Source organism: Phoenix dactylifera, chromosome 4, assembly GCF_009389715.1.
Source record: "Phoenix dactylifera cultivar Barhee BC4 chromosome 4, palm_55x_up_171113_PBpolish2nd_filt_p, whole genome shotgun sequence".
In the NCBI taxonomy this organism is placed as follows: domain Eukaryota; kingdom Viridiplantae; phylum Streptophyta; class Magnoliopsida; order Arecales; family Arecaceae; genus Phoenix; species Phoenix dactylifera.
Genome location: NC_052395.1, coordinates 1,080,180 through 1,097,524, shown reverse-complemented (window position 1 = coordinate 1,097,524; position 17,345 = coordinate 1,080,180). Strand labels below are relative to the sequence as shown.

At 38.2% G+C, this 17,345-nt stretch overlaps 1 protein-coding gene across 1 annotated transcript; it reads right to left on the bottom strand.

Moving 5' to 3' along the window:
* Nucleotides 1-4,033: 4,033 nt before the first annotated feature.
* Nucleotides 4,034-16,763, bottom strand: LOC113463082 (cytochrome P450 724B1-like). Its single transcript, XM_039125209.1, has 8 exons — nucleotides 16,603-16,763; nucleotides 11,896-12,220; nucleotides 11,613-11,765; nucleotides 11,285-11,527; nucleotides 11,076-11,195; nucleotides 9,320-9,466; nucleotides 4,405-4,457; nucleotides 4,034-4,052 (listed from the first exon to the last, which is right to left on the bottom strand). The coding sequence occupies exons 1-8, from the start codon at nucleotides 16,761-16,763 to the stop codon at nucleotides 4,034-4,036; spliced, it is 1,221 nt and encodes a 406-aa protein (XP_038981137.1).
* Between the last annotated feature and the right edge of the window lie 582 nt (nucleotides 16,764-17,345).

Sequence of the window (17,345 nt, the reverse complement as noted above, 5' to 3'; positions counted from 1 at the left end):
CAAGCCGGATGATCCCACAGCCGCTCGTCCCAGCTTCTCAGCCGTGCGCCCATTCCGGATTCCCAGCGAGCCCGTGATCCTTCTTCCGCATTCAATGCCCAGCTCCTTCCCAAACCAAGCTGTCCGCATTCATCGTCCGACTCAGCCCCTCCAGCGCCTCCTTCCTTTCGCATCAGCCCACCTTCCGCTTCCATGCAATCCCGGGCGATTCACCTCCCAGCAAGGAAGATCCCAGCGCCTCCCTTCCGCATCAGCAGCACCCGAAGAAGGAAGCTAAGTCCCCACCTTCCGCTTCAGCTCCCAGCGATTCCGCACCCATGGCCCAAAGAAGGAAGTTCACGCCTCCCTTCCGCGATCCGCCCAGCCGATCCCGCTGATCCCGCCTCCACCACATCTCCAAGGGTCTATAAAACAGAGAGGAGGAGCTTGGGAAAGGGTGTGCTCGGTTTTGGGTGGAAACCAAGAGAGGAGGTGCTCTGTGTTGAGCCAAAGAACAGAGGAAGGAAGTTGTGCTTGATTGGGGATCAGTTCCAAAGAACAGAGGAGGGAGGAGAAGTCGAGCGAGAGGAAGAAGAAAGGATCGGCAGTAGTGCTCTGTTTTCAGATTTGAAAACAGAGCATTACATTTCTTTTGTTTTTTTTTATTGTTTTAGTTGTTTTTTTTTTAAAGATTATATTTTTAATTGGTGTTTAATCGTTCTGTTTTGGGTATCATGTTGTTCTTATTTATTTATTTTTATTTTGATTGAGAGCAATGTTTTTAGTAAGAGTTTTATTTTGAGAGCATGTTGTCTTGGGATTTTTAGTTTTAGTTTAATAGAGAGATCTATTTATGCTAAAGTTTTTAATTTCTATTATTTTTAATTTCCGTTCTCCAAATTCTGTAATCTTTCTTCTTTGTTATGCAATACAATTAAATCTTCCTTCATGCAATTTGTGTTCGCTTCAATCTTCTTATTTTATCCATTTTAATTTATGCCAAAACTCTTCTTTGATTAATTAAATAAATGCTTTTTGAATTTAAATACCCGTCTTTTAGTTAATTTCAATAAAAAAACAATCTCCGGTAGACTAGAGAATCCATCAACATCCTCAAAATAATGTTTTTCTTCCATCGTTCAAAAGTCGATTTTGAATCCGAGTGAATGTTCTAATTTTTATGCAACTCCAATCGCCTCCCTGTGGATCGACCTCTTACAACCGCTATTCTTCGAGTAGAACAGGTAAGAGTAGAATTAAATTTAACTTTTGTTCGTCGGTTCTAACAACGATCTGTCTAGCATATTTTTAGGTAGACAGGAATCGGACGAACACCCTTGATCAGGAGCATTTAGAAATTAATTCCTAATGACCCATGCCTCAAATTCTTAATTTCTTGAGAATATGTGTCACCATTTTATTAATTTCTTGAACGATTTATGGACACATACAAACATGAATGAATAATAAATTGTTCAATCTTATTAATCAATAAGAGTCAAATTACAAATTTATGCCTCAGATTACAAATATGTGTGAGCCACATTGGCTTATAGTGTTGAATCCCGTTTAATTAAATCCTGATCCTGTTTAATTAGAACCCACTTGACAAGTGTCATTTGTAAATCCTGATAATAACAAGGGCATTGAGGTAATTGCACGGCAGTGAAAGGTTGCCTTCACGGACGTTTGGTCCCTGAAGAGGGCTATAAATAGCCTGTTAGACCCCTTCTCTAATATACGCATTAAGAGCTCTCTCTCCATAAGATCTCTCGCTAATCTCTGTCGAGATCAGAGCAAATCTCGGTTGATCACGGCCGCGGATCTGATTGCACGTATCTTAGAGTTCAAGTGTATGATTTATAATTCAGATTAATCATTTCATCAATGGTATCAGAGTGAATTCCAAAATAAATCATAGCAGAACCCGATGTTATTTAAACATTGGAAAAATTTTTGGCTTCCTGATGTGGGACTAAAAGCCACTTTCGGGATGAAATTTTTTTCCTAAATTACTTAAAGCAATGAAATATCTTTGTTTGGGCGATATGGGACTAAAACCCTTCACCCTTTACACACCTCCTTCCACCCCTGTTTAAGAACAGAAGAAGGGAGAGGAGGCAACCATGGCCACAGCCGCCGCCTCCCCGGCTGCCGCTGCGACCCGCCCCCGGCGAGCTGGCTGTGGCTGCAAACCGCCGTGGCCACCATGGCCGAGGCAGGTGGAGCGAAAAAAGGAGGAAGGGCGGCGGCGCCCAGGCTTCCGCCGCCGTACCCTCCTCCCATGGGTGGCCGGAAAGGCCACCGGTGGCAAGCGAGCCGGCTAGCGGCCGCGCCACCGTGCAAAGGGGAAGCGTTCTTCCCGTCGGCATAATAATAATAAAAAAAAACAAAAGGAAAGGAAGGGAAAAGGAGGACTCGGCCGGCGGGCCCGCCGCTAAGCGGTCCCGACCGCTGCCAGCCGCGCCTCCCACGGCGCCCGCAGCAAGGCCTGCGGCCGACGCCCCTACTGCCCGCGACCGCGGGCTGCGGCCGCACCCTGCGGCAGAACCCTGCGGCCTCCGTGGACGTCGTGGCCTCCGCGACCGACCCCAGCCTCCGGCCCTGCCCTGTGGCCGCCCCCGCGGCCTGTAGCCGTGCCTACGGCCAGTTGCGGCGGTTGCGCCGCCATTGTTTAGGAGAGAAGGGGCCACTGGTTTTGGCCCCCTTCTCCTCCTTTCGCTTGGGGAAGAAGATGAATAGAAATGAATTTCGGGTTTCGGGTTTTCTAAACCCGCAACCCGAATCCGGTTAATAATAATAATAAAAAAAGGTGAAAGGATTAATAGGTTTCGGGTTATTGGGTCTCAGCAGGCAACCCGAAATCCGAATCCTTTTGAGTAAACTGTGCATTTTGCAGTTAAATCCCTGACAATATGTTATTCTGAAAAAAGGGGTTTAGAAATTCATATATGGTCCCCAGCCGAAAGTTGAATTATCAAAAGGGTCCTAAAATATATTTATGTGGTCCCTTTGCTAAAGTCTCATTACAGAACAGTACTTTGACAATTATATATTACTCCATGTAATAAATTTATTGCATAAATGATCAATTTATATGCTTTCTTATGATGATACATGATTGTTTATATTATTCATATTTTCATGATAAAAGGGTGATGTATGCATGAGACGAGCCAAAGCATCTTATGTAGGAAAAGACATAAAAATGATTAAATTTTTTGCATATTTATGGTGACGAGCCAAAGCATCCCATAAATTTTAGAATGCTTTAATTTAATTTAATCAATAAAGAATCTTTTATCACCATCTCATGAAATTGAATAGTTGCATCATATATAATGAACCGGTCCGAGAGGGAAGTCATTATACAAAGTTAATGATGGGATGAAATAATGTTATTAGTATGATATCTATGATGAAATCTTGTTGCCCAAAGGCCTTAAATTCTTCATTAATATTGAACAATATCTAGTAAAATTTTATCCATTGAATAACGGTGTCTAAGAAAAGCTTGTCAAAAAGGCATACGTGTCTAAGAAAGTCTGGTACTTAAGTGAGCCTAGTGCTCCACCACCGATCTGAAGCTGATCTGGCTGTTATTCTTTGGATTTTTCCAACTAGATATATAAAGTTCATTAAATATCATACTTAATGTATTAGTTTTATCGTAAAGGGGTAAATCATGTAAAGTTAATTTTGATTTACTCACTAAATTGCTAATATGGGTTAGTGATTTAGATAAGGTTTTAGCGTACTTATAGCATGCATATTGATAGTAAGCATATGTTTTGCAGCTTTGTTTCCGACAGTTTTTTCACCATCCACATCATGCATCCCAATACTTAATGGTTCAAATTTCTCGAAATAAAAAGAAAAACTGACATTTACTTTAGGGTGCATGGATATTGATTTGGCACTTCGTGAGGATATGCCACCCGTCCCCACGGAGGCAACTACACCAGAGGAGAAAAAGTTGTATTAGAGGTGGGAGCGGTCAAACCGCTTAAGTCTTTTACTCATATAAAATCATATCTCCAGAAAGATAAGAGGCTCAATTCCTGATTGCAAAACTGCAAAAGAATTTTTAACAGCAGTAGAAGAGCAATTTGTGAGTTCAAAGAAAGCCCTAGCCAGCACCTTAATATCAAGGTTTGCTTCCTTAAAGTATAATGATAATGGTGGCATACGCGAGCATATTATGGAATTATGTGACATCGCTGCCCAATTAAAATCATTGGAAGTAGATATGTCAGAGACTTTTTTTGTACACTTTGTTCTTAATTCTCTGCCTATGGAGTATGCACCATTTAAGATCTCATACAACACACATACAAAAAAATGGATTATGAATCAACTTCTAGACATGTGTGTTGATGAGGAGCGGAGAATAAAACAAGAGAGGCAAGAGAGTGTTTATCTCACCTCTCATAAGGAAAAAGGACATAAAGAGGTCGACGATACCAATCATCATATTCCTGTCAAGAAGAAGAAAATAAAAGTGTCAGCTAAAATGAATGAAAAAAGCAAATAAAGTGCTTCTTCTGTAGGAAACAGGAACATTTGAAAAAGGACTGCACCAAGTACAAGAAATGGCTTGAAAAGAAAGGTACTTCTCTTTTCTTAGTGTGTTATGAATCAAATTTTATTGATGTACCTCATAATATATGGTGGATTGACTCTGGTGCTACTATCCATATATGTAAAACTTTGCAGGGATTGTTGAACAAAAGAATTCCAACGGAAAGTGAACGAAGCATCATAATGGAAAATAAGATGTGTTCACATGTGGAAGCTGTTGGAACGTTCAAATTGACCTTAAAGACTGGCCATGTTTTGTATCTAGAAAATACCTTCTATGTACCTGGATTTTCAAGAAACTTGATATCTGTTTCTAAACTTACTTCCTTTGGATATACCGTTTCATTTGGACGGCCATTTGTAAACCTTTTCTTGAATAATATTATTGTTGGTAATTGCTTGTTAGAGAATGGTTTATTCAAATTAGACCTTGATACATCCTTTGAGCTATCCCTTTTATTCCTGCAAAATAAAGAACATTATGGATTAAAATGTAGCATAATAAACGAAAATTCCTCTATGTTATGGCACCGAAGATTAAGTCATATCTCCATAAAAAGAATCAAGAGATTAGTAAATGATGAAATTTTACCAACTCTTGACTATGGTGATTTTGAAATTTGTTTAGACTGCATCAAGGAAAAGCAGACTAACAAGTTTAAGAAAGGTGCCATAAGAAGTACAAATTTATTGGATCTCATACATATAGATATATGTGGGCCTTTTTCGACCCCATGTTTTACTGGTCATAAATATTTTATCACCTTTATTGATGATTACTCACGCTATGGGTATCTCTACTTGTTGTATGACAAGGCTGAGGCATTAAATGCCTTTAAACTTTTCAAAACAGAGGTAAAGTTACAACTTGATAAAAAGATTAAAGTTGTAAGATCAGATAGAGGTAGTGAATACTACGGTAGGTATACTGAAACTGGACAACATTTAGGTCCATTTGCTCGATTTCTTCAAGAGCAAGGTATAGTTGCACAATACACTATGCCTGGTACTCCTGATCAAAATGGAGTTGCGGAAAGAAGAAACCGAACATTAATGGAGATGGTAAGAAGTATGATTAGTCACTCAACTCTTCCAATTTCTCTGTGGGGTGATGCCTTAAAAACCGCTGCGTATATTCTAAACAGGGTTCCTACTAAAGCTGTCCCAAAAACACCCTATGAAGTTTGGACAGGTAGGAAACCTAGTTTAAGACATCTACACATTTGGGGGTGTCAAGCTGAGGCAAGGGTGTACAACCCACAAGAGAAAAAGTTAGACTTTAGACCCATTAGTTGTTATTTTATTGGTTATCCGAAAAAGTCCAAGGGATACAGATTTTATTGTCCTAATCATACTTTAAGGATTGTGGAACAAGAAATGCTAGATTTCTTGAAAATGACCAAATCAGTGGGAGTATAAAATCTCAAGAAATCAATTTTGAGGAAAAACAAACTCCGTATGGTATGCAAGATTCAAATAAGCAGCCAATGATTCCTCCACCTATTATTAATAATAATTTAGAGGAGGATGAGTCTACTATTAATGTTCCACTTGAATCTGTGTCAATTATTACTGAGAATGTTGCTCCTCCACCTATAGAACCAGTGGATCAAGAAGCAACTTTAAGAAGATCATCAAGGGTAAGGAGATCTCCAATTCCACCAGATTATATAGTATACCTTCAAGAAAACGATTATGGCATAGGGAATATAGATGATCCAATAAATTTCTCATAAGCCATAAATTCAGTAAATTTCTCCAAATGGCAAGATGCTATGAAAGATGAGATAGATTCTATGGTTAAAAACAATGTTTGGAATCTAATTGAACTACATCCTGGGGCTACTGCAGTACGTTGCAAATGAGTTTTTAAAACCAAAAGAGACTCCAAGGGCAAGGTAGAGTGACATAAGGCTAGACTTGTTGCCAAAGGATTTACTCAAAAGGAGGGTATTGATTATCATGAGACCTTCTCTCCAGTTTCAAAGGACTCTTTAAGGATAATTATGGCTTTGGTAGCTCATTTTGACTTAGAGCTGCACCAAATGGATGTGAGAACTGCATTTCTTAATAGAGATTTAGAGGAAGAAGTTTACATGAAACAACCTGAAGGTTTTGTTTCAGAAGGTTAGAGTCAAAAAGTTTACAAGCTAAATAAGTCTATATATGGACTCAAGCAATCATCCCGACAGTGGTATCTTAAGTTCAATAACATCATTTCTACATTTGGCTTTGTAAAAAACGTTGTTGATAGATGTATTTATCTTAAGATCAGTGGGAGTTGATTTATTTTTCTAGTCCTATATGTAGATGACATTTTGCTTGCTAGTAGTGATTTGGCATTGCTTAGAGAGACTAAGCAATTTCTCTCCAGCAATTTTGATATGAAGGATATGGGTGAAGCCTCATATGTCATCAGTATTGAGGTTCATAGAGATAGATCTAAAGGAAAAGTTTGTCTATCTCAAAAAGCCTACATTAAGAAAATGTTGGAGAGATTTGGTATGAAAAATTTCAAACCAAGCCCAGTGCCTATTACTAAATAAGAAAAGTTGAGCCAATCACAATCTCCGAGGAATAAAATTGAAAGGGAGCATATGAAAGCATTTTCATATGCTTCACTAATTGAGACTTTAATGTATGCTCAAGTCTGTACCAGACCTGATATAGCATATGTTGTGGGATTACTGGGGAGATTTCAAGCTAATCCAGAATTGGAACATTGGAGAGCTGTAAAGAAAGTATTGAGCTATCTTCAAGAAACTCAAGATCATATGCTCACATACAACAAATCCAATCTCTTGGAGATAGTTGGATACTCAGACTCAGACTTTGCGGGATGTCCAGATAGTAGAAAATCAATATCAGGTTATATTTTTCTACTAACTGGTGGTGCAGTCTTATGTAAAAGTTCGAAGCGAAAGATGACAGCTGCTTCAACAATGGAGGCTGAGTTATTAGCATGCTATGATGCAGTTACACAGGCTATTTGGTTGAGGAACTTTATCACGGGCCTACAGATCGTGGACACTATTTTAAGGCCCATAAAGTTATATTGTGATAATTTAGCAGCAGTTTCCTCAATAAAGAATAACAAGATATCCAATAGAAATAAGCACATGGAGATGAAATATCTTGTCATAAAGAAAAAATGTGATGACCATAAAGTTTCAGTTCAATACATCAATACTGTGCTTATGTTGGCAGATCCTTTGACCAAAGCAATAGCCCCGGAATTGCATAAAGAGCATGTCGGTCAAATGGGCCTTTTCTGTATAAATTAATTGATGTATTATTGTGCACATTTCAGATGGTTGTAAATCACATTTATTGTATTTTCTACTTTAATGAATTCATATCGTTTATGCATACTATGGTAGCAGAAATTGTGACCAAAGAATGGATTTCATGAGAAGTTCATTCATAAGGGTTTGGTTATGATCGTTTAGTAATATAGTGATCATGGAAGGTTATACGTCAATCAAATATGTGTTATTTCCGCCATAGTTCGTATTATTATTCTCAAAGTAGTCAAACATAAAGTTTGCCCAAATTAATATCAGAATAGAAAGAACACGCGTATAAAGATTATAAAATTCAAGTGCTAAGGATATTTCACTTGTCAATATGGTCCAAGTGGGAGAATGTTGGGATCCCGTCAAGTTGTGGGCCACATTGACAAATGGCGTCAATATGGTCCAAGTGGAAGAATGTTGGATCCCGTTTAATTAAACCCTGATCCCGTTTAATTAGAACCCACATCTTGACAAGTGTCACTTGTAAATCCTGATAATCATAAGGGCATTGAGGTAATTGCACGATAGACCCCTTCTCTAATACACGCATTAAGAGCTCTCTCTTCAGAAGATCTCTCGCTAATCTCTGTCGAGATCAGAGCAAATCTCGGTTGATCGTGGCTGTGGATCAGATTGCATGCATCTCAGAGTTCATTTCAAGATGAATATAGCAAGTCAAGGTATGATTTATGATTCATTAAGATTAATCATTCCATCATCTAGGGCATGCTTCTAACAGAAATTTCTTCTGGCACAGCTGTGAATGCTTTATTTCACAGGCATTTTAAAAGAAAAAATAAAAATCATTAGCAGCTAAGGATTGACAGTTGTTGTGACCTAATTGGGTGGCTGTAGAGGCCGTATGGCGATTTGAAGCCCTTGTTTGAACTCAAGGTATGGGAAGGACATGGGCCAGTCATCTTCCATTAACGGAGTCCATGTGTACTTAAGGACAAGATGGTGAAGAAAGAGACTGGTCTCTAAACGAGCGATCTCGGACCCAGGGCACAACCTCGTGCCTCCTCCAAATGGCATGAACTTCCTCGCGCTGCTCGTGTCCTCTTTCTGCGACATGACAAGTGCAACCATTAGCCTCTTCTTGTGATTTAAGATGCATGCATCAATGTGAATGGACCGGTAGCAAACATTGGAAAGGAGTCTCGTTTGCTTGAGTTGATTCTGCCAATCTTATTTTGCCATCAATTCCCACTACAATGCTAGATAAAAGGACCAAAACAAATAAATAAAAATGAGGTTTGCATAGCAAAACTAATTTATGTACGGTATTTTATTTAGATCCCGGTTCTTTTTTTCTTTTTTATTAAACAAAACGATGGCAAGTTATCTCACATTTTCTTAGCTAATTCAATTCATAATTCATAAATGACCAAACCATACCTTTAGTAAGAAAATCATTATCTAAAACAAAAGTTAGTAGAGAGAGGGAGAGACTGAGACCAAACCTGCCATCTTGATGGGTCGAAGCGAAAGGGATCTGGGTGCAGGTTAGGGTCCAAGTGAGCACCGCTAAATATTGGCAGAACTTTCCACCCAGCAGGAATGTGGTACCCTTCATTGAATACACCACCAAGAGATAAGAAGAAGAGCCTCTAAATAATAAATAATGCAAATGTTTATATTAAAATCTTATGAGAGTATTTAGTATGGGGTGATCATCTCAAGATCAAGGATGATGTAAGTGGAGGTGATGAGATCATCATGTTTGGTTGCACCACGATGATCCTATGTGGCAGTAATTCCAAATCATCCCCACCTCTCAAATCACCATCCAACCCTCCGATGGGATGCCCGTCCTTGAGGTCGAGAATCCAAAATCATCCCAAGACAATGATTTTGGGCTAAAACTTGAAGAAAAAAATGCCCCTCAATCTAACAAAAAAAATTGATATAGCGATATACTGTTAATATATTATGTCAATATTATATATATTATATTATATTAATGTTATATATATTATGTTTATGATACATTATATTATAGTATGTTATTAATCATATTATTGACATATTTTTATTCAATGATAATTTAAAATTATAGTAGAAATATTATTTACTTTATATTTATATAATGAAATTATTTAATATCTTACTTCTATTTGCCTTATTTTCCTAATAAAAAATAATTATAAGTATTAAAAACATATTATAAGTATAAATAAAAATATTAATTCTATAATAATAACTAATAAATCTTATAGAATTAATAATTTATAGAACTAATAAATATATTTTATAGAATATATTAATAATTAACTAATAAATATATATATTTAAAATTTTATTATAATATATTTTATATGATTAATAAATATATTTTTAGAAAAAAAAATATCAGAGTAATCTTGGTATTACATGGTGAGTAATCTTGGATTTTCATTGAATATCAAACAGAATACTCATGGATATATGAGAATCTTTAATCACTAGTATATAATATACCATACGCAGTAATTTTAAATTATTGGAGATCAGATTGCTCCAGGATAAGGATCACCTTAGTGATCCCATTTGGTTCACTAAATGCTACCTATATGCATGATGTTTTCAAATAGATAGATTAGCATATATAGTTAATTAGTAGAGTAACCTTTCAAAAACAAAAATTAATCAGTAGAGAGAAAAAATATAGTAGGTACGTCTCAACTTTTTGAAGACACGCAAGATTTATAAATATAAATGGATATATAAGACTTAAACCCAAAAGTGGCCTCTCACAAATGTCTGGTTTGACTAATAAAACCAACGTCAAAGCAGTATGGTATAATCCCTCCTTCGATAGTCCCACTTGAAAGAGATCTATCCAAGATGAATTTAGCATGTTTTATTTTATTTTTGCATGTACATCTTGTCTCCCACCAGATGACTTATGATTTTTTTTTTCTTTACCTAACATTCTCATGATTCAATACTAATTTATCATATGATGAGACTATATATATATATATATGTTAATCATGTACTGTATTGCATGTTTCTTGATTGAATTTTGATTGAGGATCAGATCTTTTAGTACACTAATCATCATCGAGTTTCATCAGTATTTGGTACCTTTAGCAATCTTGTTTGCAGAATAATGTCAGCGATGTTTTGTTATAACAACTTTTACTCGAAAGCATTGAAAGCATCTGATATGTGGTTTTAATGCATCCTACCATTAAATTGAATAGGTTTGACGGCTTTGCGGTGAACAAATTTGACCACACTCCCCAGTCGAAGCGCTTCGTTGATGAGGCACTGAGTAAATTCCATTTTCTTGTAGTCATCCCATTCCATAGGCTCATTCTCAAGTTTGCTTCTTCTCACCATGAGATGTTCTTCCTACAAGCCAACACCATCTTCAGTCAAATCCATTCCACATAAGAATTAGTGTAGTGTTCAATCGGATCAATTGCATGTAGGAAACTTACCTTGAGATCACTCAGCATCTTTGGGTTGACACTGAGAAACTTCACAATAACTGCAATCAGCATGGAAGTAGTCTCATATCCTCCAAGTAGAAGATCGAGCACCAAACTAAGCACCTCTTCCTCTGAAACCCTATCAGCAGCTATCAATGCATCAAGGAAATCCCTCCTCCCTTTGCCCAGCTGTTCTTCCCTCTCTCGCCGCTGCCAAATGTTTCTCACTATTTCCTGTATCTGCCGTCTGGCCTGGTGATAAAATCTCTTAGTCACGAAGCTTCTACAAAATCCTGAAAACTTCTAATCTACAGAACTTCGTATTGACGTCTCTTACTTGTATGGCCTTGGCGTATGGTGTCCCCGGGATATTGATTGGGGCTGAAACCAACCCTCTCATGAATGTCTTAAAATTACTGAGGATTTCTGAAGTCTCGGGATCTTCCGGTCTTAAGCTCAGAATTTGTTTTACTATCACACGGAACGTAAACTGCACCAGTTTCGACAGAATTAATTAAACAGAACGTAAGTAATAAGTCACACTTATAAAAAAATTTTCTTTGGTTTCGAGTCCTTGAGAGGGAGAAAAAAAAAGAAGAAGAATCTGATGGAAATTAAACCTTCCGGGTTTCGTCGCAGAAAACCAAAGTTTCCTTGTTCTTCCAAGAGTCCATCACTTGGAGGACGTTGTCTTCGATATCGGAGATGAACGAGGCGTTGGTTCTCATTCCCGCGAAAAGGTCGAGGGCCACCCCTCGCAGGCGTTTGTGTTCGGAACCTGTCACGTAGAGCAACGTGAGTTCGCCGAGGACTCCAGGGATGTTCTTCGGATAGCTACTTTCGAACAGTCTGTCCTCATTTTGGAGGATGAACGAATTAAACTCCGCATCGCAGGATACGATGGTAGGATGCCCGAAGAGATGCGACCGAAAGATCTTCCCATACCTTTAAAGAAGAGTAAGATTTAAATAAAAGAATAAATACGAAACATATAGTGTGACGCAGATCCAAATATCAACAAGATATTTCAACATTAATTCTCTCTCAGTTCTTTGGTGCAACAAGATGCTCACCGCTTGATGTTTTCGTCGAGAAATTTGCCCCTAGAGAAGGACAAATGAGGAGTGATGAAAGATAGGGTGTCACCAAGGAGTGGGCACCAGCTAAAGGATCCCGGTGGAAGCTTAGAACCTCTCAAGTGCCTAGAGATCTGATCGAAGAAACGGTAGAGGAAGAGGGGGATGAGGACTGATAGCATAAGAGGATGCAGAAGGAAAGACATGGCAGCCGTGAAGAATTATGTAGCTGGGATGAGGCGTTGGCTCTGCCTGAGTTGGTCACACACACACACACACACACACATATATATATATATGTATGTTTAATATTTATTTTATAATTATATGGAAAGGCCGTTGAGTTGCTGATGGAAGGAAATCGCACTTCGGATACAGTGGAAAAAGGGGATGAGATTTCCTTTTTAAGATCACGGAATCCACGTAGGGGTTGCCTTAAGGCCCCACGTAGAGCAATTGATAGGGGCCGTGTAAGGTACAAGTATACCCGCGCAAATCGCCGGCTACTCCTTCCTCGAGTCGATAAAGTTGGTGGAATTCAAGACCGGAAAACGGAGGACCTTCCAGGAGCCTGGATCGTCTAGATACCGGCATCCCGATGTTGCTAGATTTGGCGATTTTAAGATAATATCGTCTACAAAAAGTAACTAAATTTCTGCCACCAAAAAGATAATGCTCTTAGCAAAATAGATTTTGTATCTGACTATCATATTTGATACAAAATAAGGATTAAAAAAAATAATGAAATAAATGATGGATCTTGCATCTATTTTACTAAGAGAGAAGAAAAAATAAATACCATCAGAAAGAAGATTTTTTTTTTGTCTGCTCTCAATTATCAAGTGAAGATAATTTGAAATTATCATTGCATTACAAAAATACCTCCATTTATATTATATTAATATTTTATTAATTATAATATATAATAAATATTTTAATATATTAATATGTACTATATTAATATTATATCAATGTATTATATTAGTATATTATAAACATGTTAACATGTTGTATTATTATTTAATAAATAAATGTTGGTAATTAACATTAATACATATTTATATATTAATTATTATAAATATTCATGTATATATCTACTATTAAATATACTATTATATTAATATAGTATATCTTTATAATATATAATTAATATATTATAATAATATATTTATATTAATTACTTATATCTAAAATTAATATATTAATTATAATATATTAATAAATATACTCATAATTAATCAATAAATATATTAATTATATATCTACTATATTATTTAAGAGTATTGTGCAGAATTTGGTAATATTTTTATATAAGATTTATCTCCAATTAAATATAGCACATTTTTCTGGTACTATTTTTTGGAATAATTTTTTTACTGACTAAACATAGTAAAATTTATTTTTTCTGTAATTATTTTTCTAGATAATTGATTTCCGATATCATCATATTACTTCGTAATTTGTTATATCCCAACTAAACAAACCTTTAGGGAAGAAAAATGATAGAAGCAGCCATTTTCTGTTACCACTGCATGCATTTGCACCACTAGATTTGATGCGGAAGGACGGATTAAAATTTGTCATCAGTGTTGTCAGTGTCCTAATAATTTCAATCTTTGTCTGGTGCATCACAATAGTAATCATTTGGAAAGCAATTAATATTGTGATAATCATAATCCTTGTCGTGGATAAACTCAATATAATAATTGTCATAACAATATTCATCATCCAAATAGGAATAACTACTATAATAGGGGGATACAAGGTAAAGTTATCTAGATAGATAAGTCTCCGCTCTAAAGGGTAAATCGTGATCATAATCTAATACTAAGATACATGTCCGCAATAGTTGTTTCATGTACCAGTATTTTTACTATGTGAAAAGACATGTACAAAATAAACCCCATTGTTGCCTTCTAGAAAGTTATTTTTAGCGGTAACTCCCTTAGTGGTGGTTGCCGGTGGTTTTTTATAAAATTACTCCTTTTAAATGGTCATGCCAGCAGACCATGAATCTTCTGCAATGCACAGACCGCACCATAAAGTGTTGTGCAGTTCTTAATGGCTATCTAGATAGATGGCTATCAAATAAGATGATCCACAAGCACATACCATAATTATAATAATAGAAGGATCTTGGTTGCAGGCGAACAATTACTATCATGTTATCCAAATAAACTTCCTTTGGATAGTTATTTTGAGCAATAATATATCTTGTATGAGTGAAAAGTGGCCAATTATGATTCCTCCAGCTATGCATGTATAAATTGTTTGCAAAATTTTGGTGAATGCATCATCAACCATTTATTATACTTCTCCGATCTATGTAGATACCACTAGATCTTATTGAAGATGCTCTACCTCTTAATCCTCTGCGTTCAGAGGAACATTCATGCAGAACAAGAGTCGTAACAACCCAATTTGCTCACGTCCAAACCATTGACACCCCTAATCATTTGTAGCCAAAATTTAGTTATGTATGACGAGTTAGTCCATCATTCTCATCACCCAGTCTCCTCTCCCCTCTTTGTAGTTACTAATGTTTCTATTAGATAGATCACATGGGTGGCAAAGATGCAGCAGTCCTTTTTTTTCTTGGATAAGACGGACAGTTCATATATGCCTAATATAAATACATCCAATAAGACCAGAAAATAGGATATTATGAAGCGCAATCGAGATAGCTGACAAGTCCGTCCAAAGCACCCCTCCAGAATGCTCCACCGCAAAAGAACGAACCCAGTCAGCAGTATTGTTCGTTTCACAGTCGATATACCTGGTCACCCAGAAAACACACTCCTTCGAGCTCCTCTAGATATCAAGCAAGAGCAGGTGAATCCGCTTAGAACCTGTATGACTTTGGATCCGGCCAATCATCATCATTGAATCTCCCTCAATGGCAATGTAGCCAACCTTCAAAACTTGCTTCGCGTAGGTAATACCTGCCCAAGCCACCCTTAACTCCACTCTCGAAATTGGACATCAAAAATTGGCAACTCGCCCGCTGCAATCAGCATCTAGTTCAGACCATGGATCACGAACCTAGCAGCTCCACCTCTCCTATCGCAACCCATCACACTGCCATCAATATTGACCTTGATGAAGCTCATGAGTGGGGGCTTTCAGGTGATATAAATTAATCGGATCATTGCAAGAGCAAAAAGGTAGTCCCAGATATCTCAAGCTATCTTAGTCTCTCCGACTGTGGAAGAAAAGGAAACCTTGGCAGCCTACACCATCGCTCTCTCCACAACAAACCTCCCTATTTGTAAGCTACCATCAAAGATATAGGCATTCATGGTAAGCTAGATCTAATAGGCCATATAAGCGGCCCTAATGCCCCACACCTCTAGGAATCACTATCGGCGCTCACCAGTAGGAAAACCAAGAAGAACTAGATGGGTGTCGAAGATCGGAGAAGCATCAAAACGAGACAAGCAAGGCTCCACACACTTGCCACCTTCTAGCACTGAAATAGAGCATGATCAATAATCTCTACCTCGAGGTCACAGCAAGGGCAAAATGGGAGAATGTTCATCCCTCGGCTACTCAACACTCCCCCGGTAAGTAGATGGCCCCAGGTCACTTTCTAGATGAAGAGAATAACCCTAGAGTGGACCACCAACCTCGAGATCCAAGCACTATCCAGTCTCCAAGACAGTTGACACCCGACTAGACCATAGAGGTCTCTCATCCTCACCTTTGGGCAATTCGGCTATAGGAGGATCTCCAAATTCTCATATCAGAACAGTCGTAGGAGATGATCGGAATGGAGAGAGCCAACTAAGCCACCTTGCCCCCGAATAGGCGGGCTACTAGCTCAGTGTTCCAACTCCTCTCCTCGTGCTAGAAGAGATCACGGATATGAAAGCTCGATGCAGCCTCCGTACTGACCATGGCCAGCCACCAACTCAGGGAGATATCCCCTATCCATGCATCCTCCATCACCTCCATAGAGAGGCCATCCCCAATCAGCCATCTAATGATGGACATCACCTCTGGGTCATGTGCACAGATCCCCCTCCACATGAAGAAGCAACTTTGATTGGCATGGATCCTATCACTATTAGTCCATGGGCCATATTTGGCCCTCATCATAGAGCTCCAGAGACACTCCGGCTTGAGAATGAATCTTGCAACATGTTTGGTTATCATAGCCTCACGCCTAACTATCAGAGACAGAATACCCAAGCCTCCATTACAAGAGGCTAACAGACGACATCCCATGCCACCAGGTGCAGTCCTTCCCACCAGAGTGCAACCCCCACAAGAAACTTTCGAACATTTGCTCCATCTTCAGGAGAAGGGCCTTCGATAGGATTGTGTTGGATAGGAGATAGATCGACATAGAACTTAGTGCGGATCTGACTAATGTCATCCTGCCCATCATGGTCAAAGATCAAGACTGCCATCCCCCCAGTCAGTCTCAAAGCCTCTGCTCCACAGCCGCACACTCGACTCATCGAAGCCTCCACCCTATAATAGGCACTCCAAGATAGCTCCATAATCCACTATACTCAGTAGTCCTCAAACAATCCCTGATAGCACCCTTAATCTATGGTTTGGCCTTTGGATTGAGCAGGATAACGGACTTGTGGAGGTTCACTCTTTAGCCAGAAATAGAACAATTTTCCTTTAGGATCCTTACGAAAAGCGCAACATTCCGCACAAAAGCACGACCAAGCAAAAGACTGTTATCTGCAAAAAGCAAGTGTGATATCGGCTGGATCCCTAGCCTTGACGAGTAAAAGCCTCAAAACCCTAGTACAAGATCCCAGCACGAATCGCTTGAGACAAAACTAGGGGTGGCAATCGGGTCGGGTCGGGCATAAACGGGTCGGGTCAAATTCAGGTCGGGTCGAAAAATTATAAATATGAATCTGGCCTGTTTATTAAACAGGTCAGGAATTACAATCCGAACCCGACCTATCTATTAAACAGATAACCCGACCCATTTAACATATTTAATAAACAGTTTTGTTTAAATAGTTTCT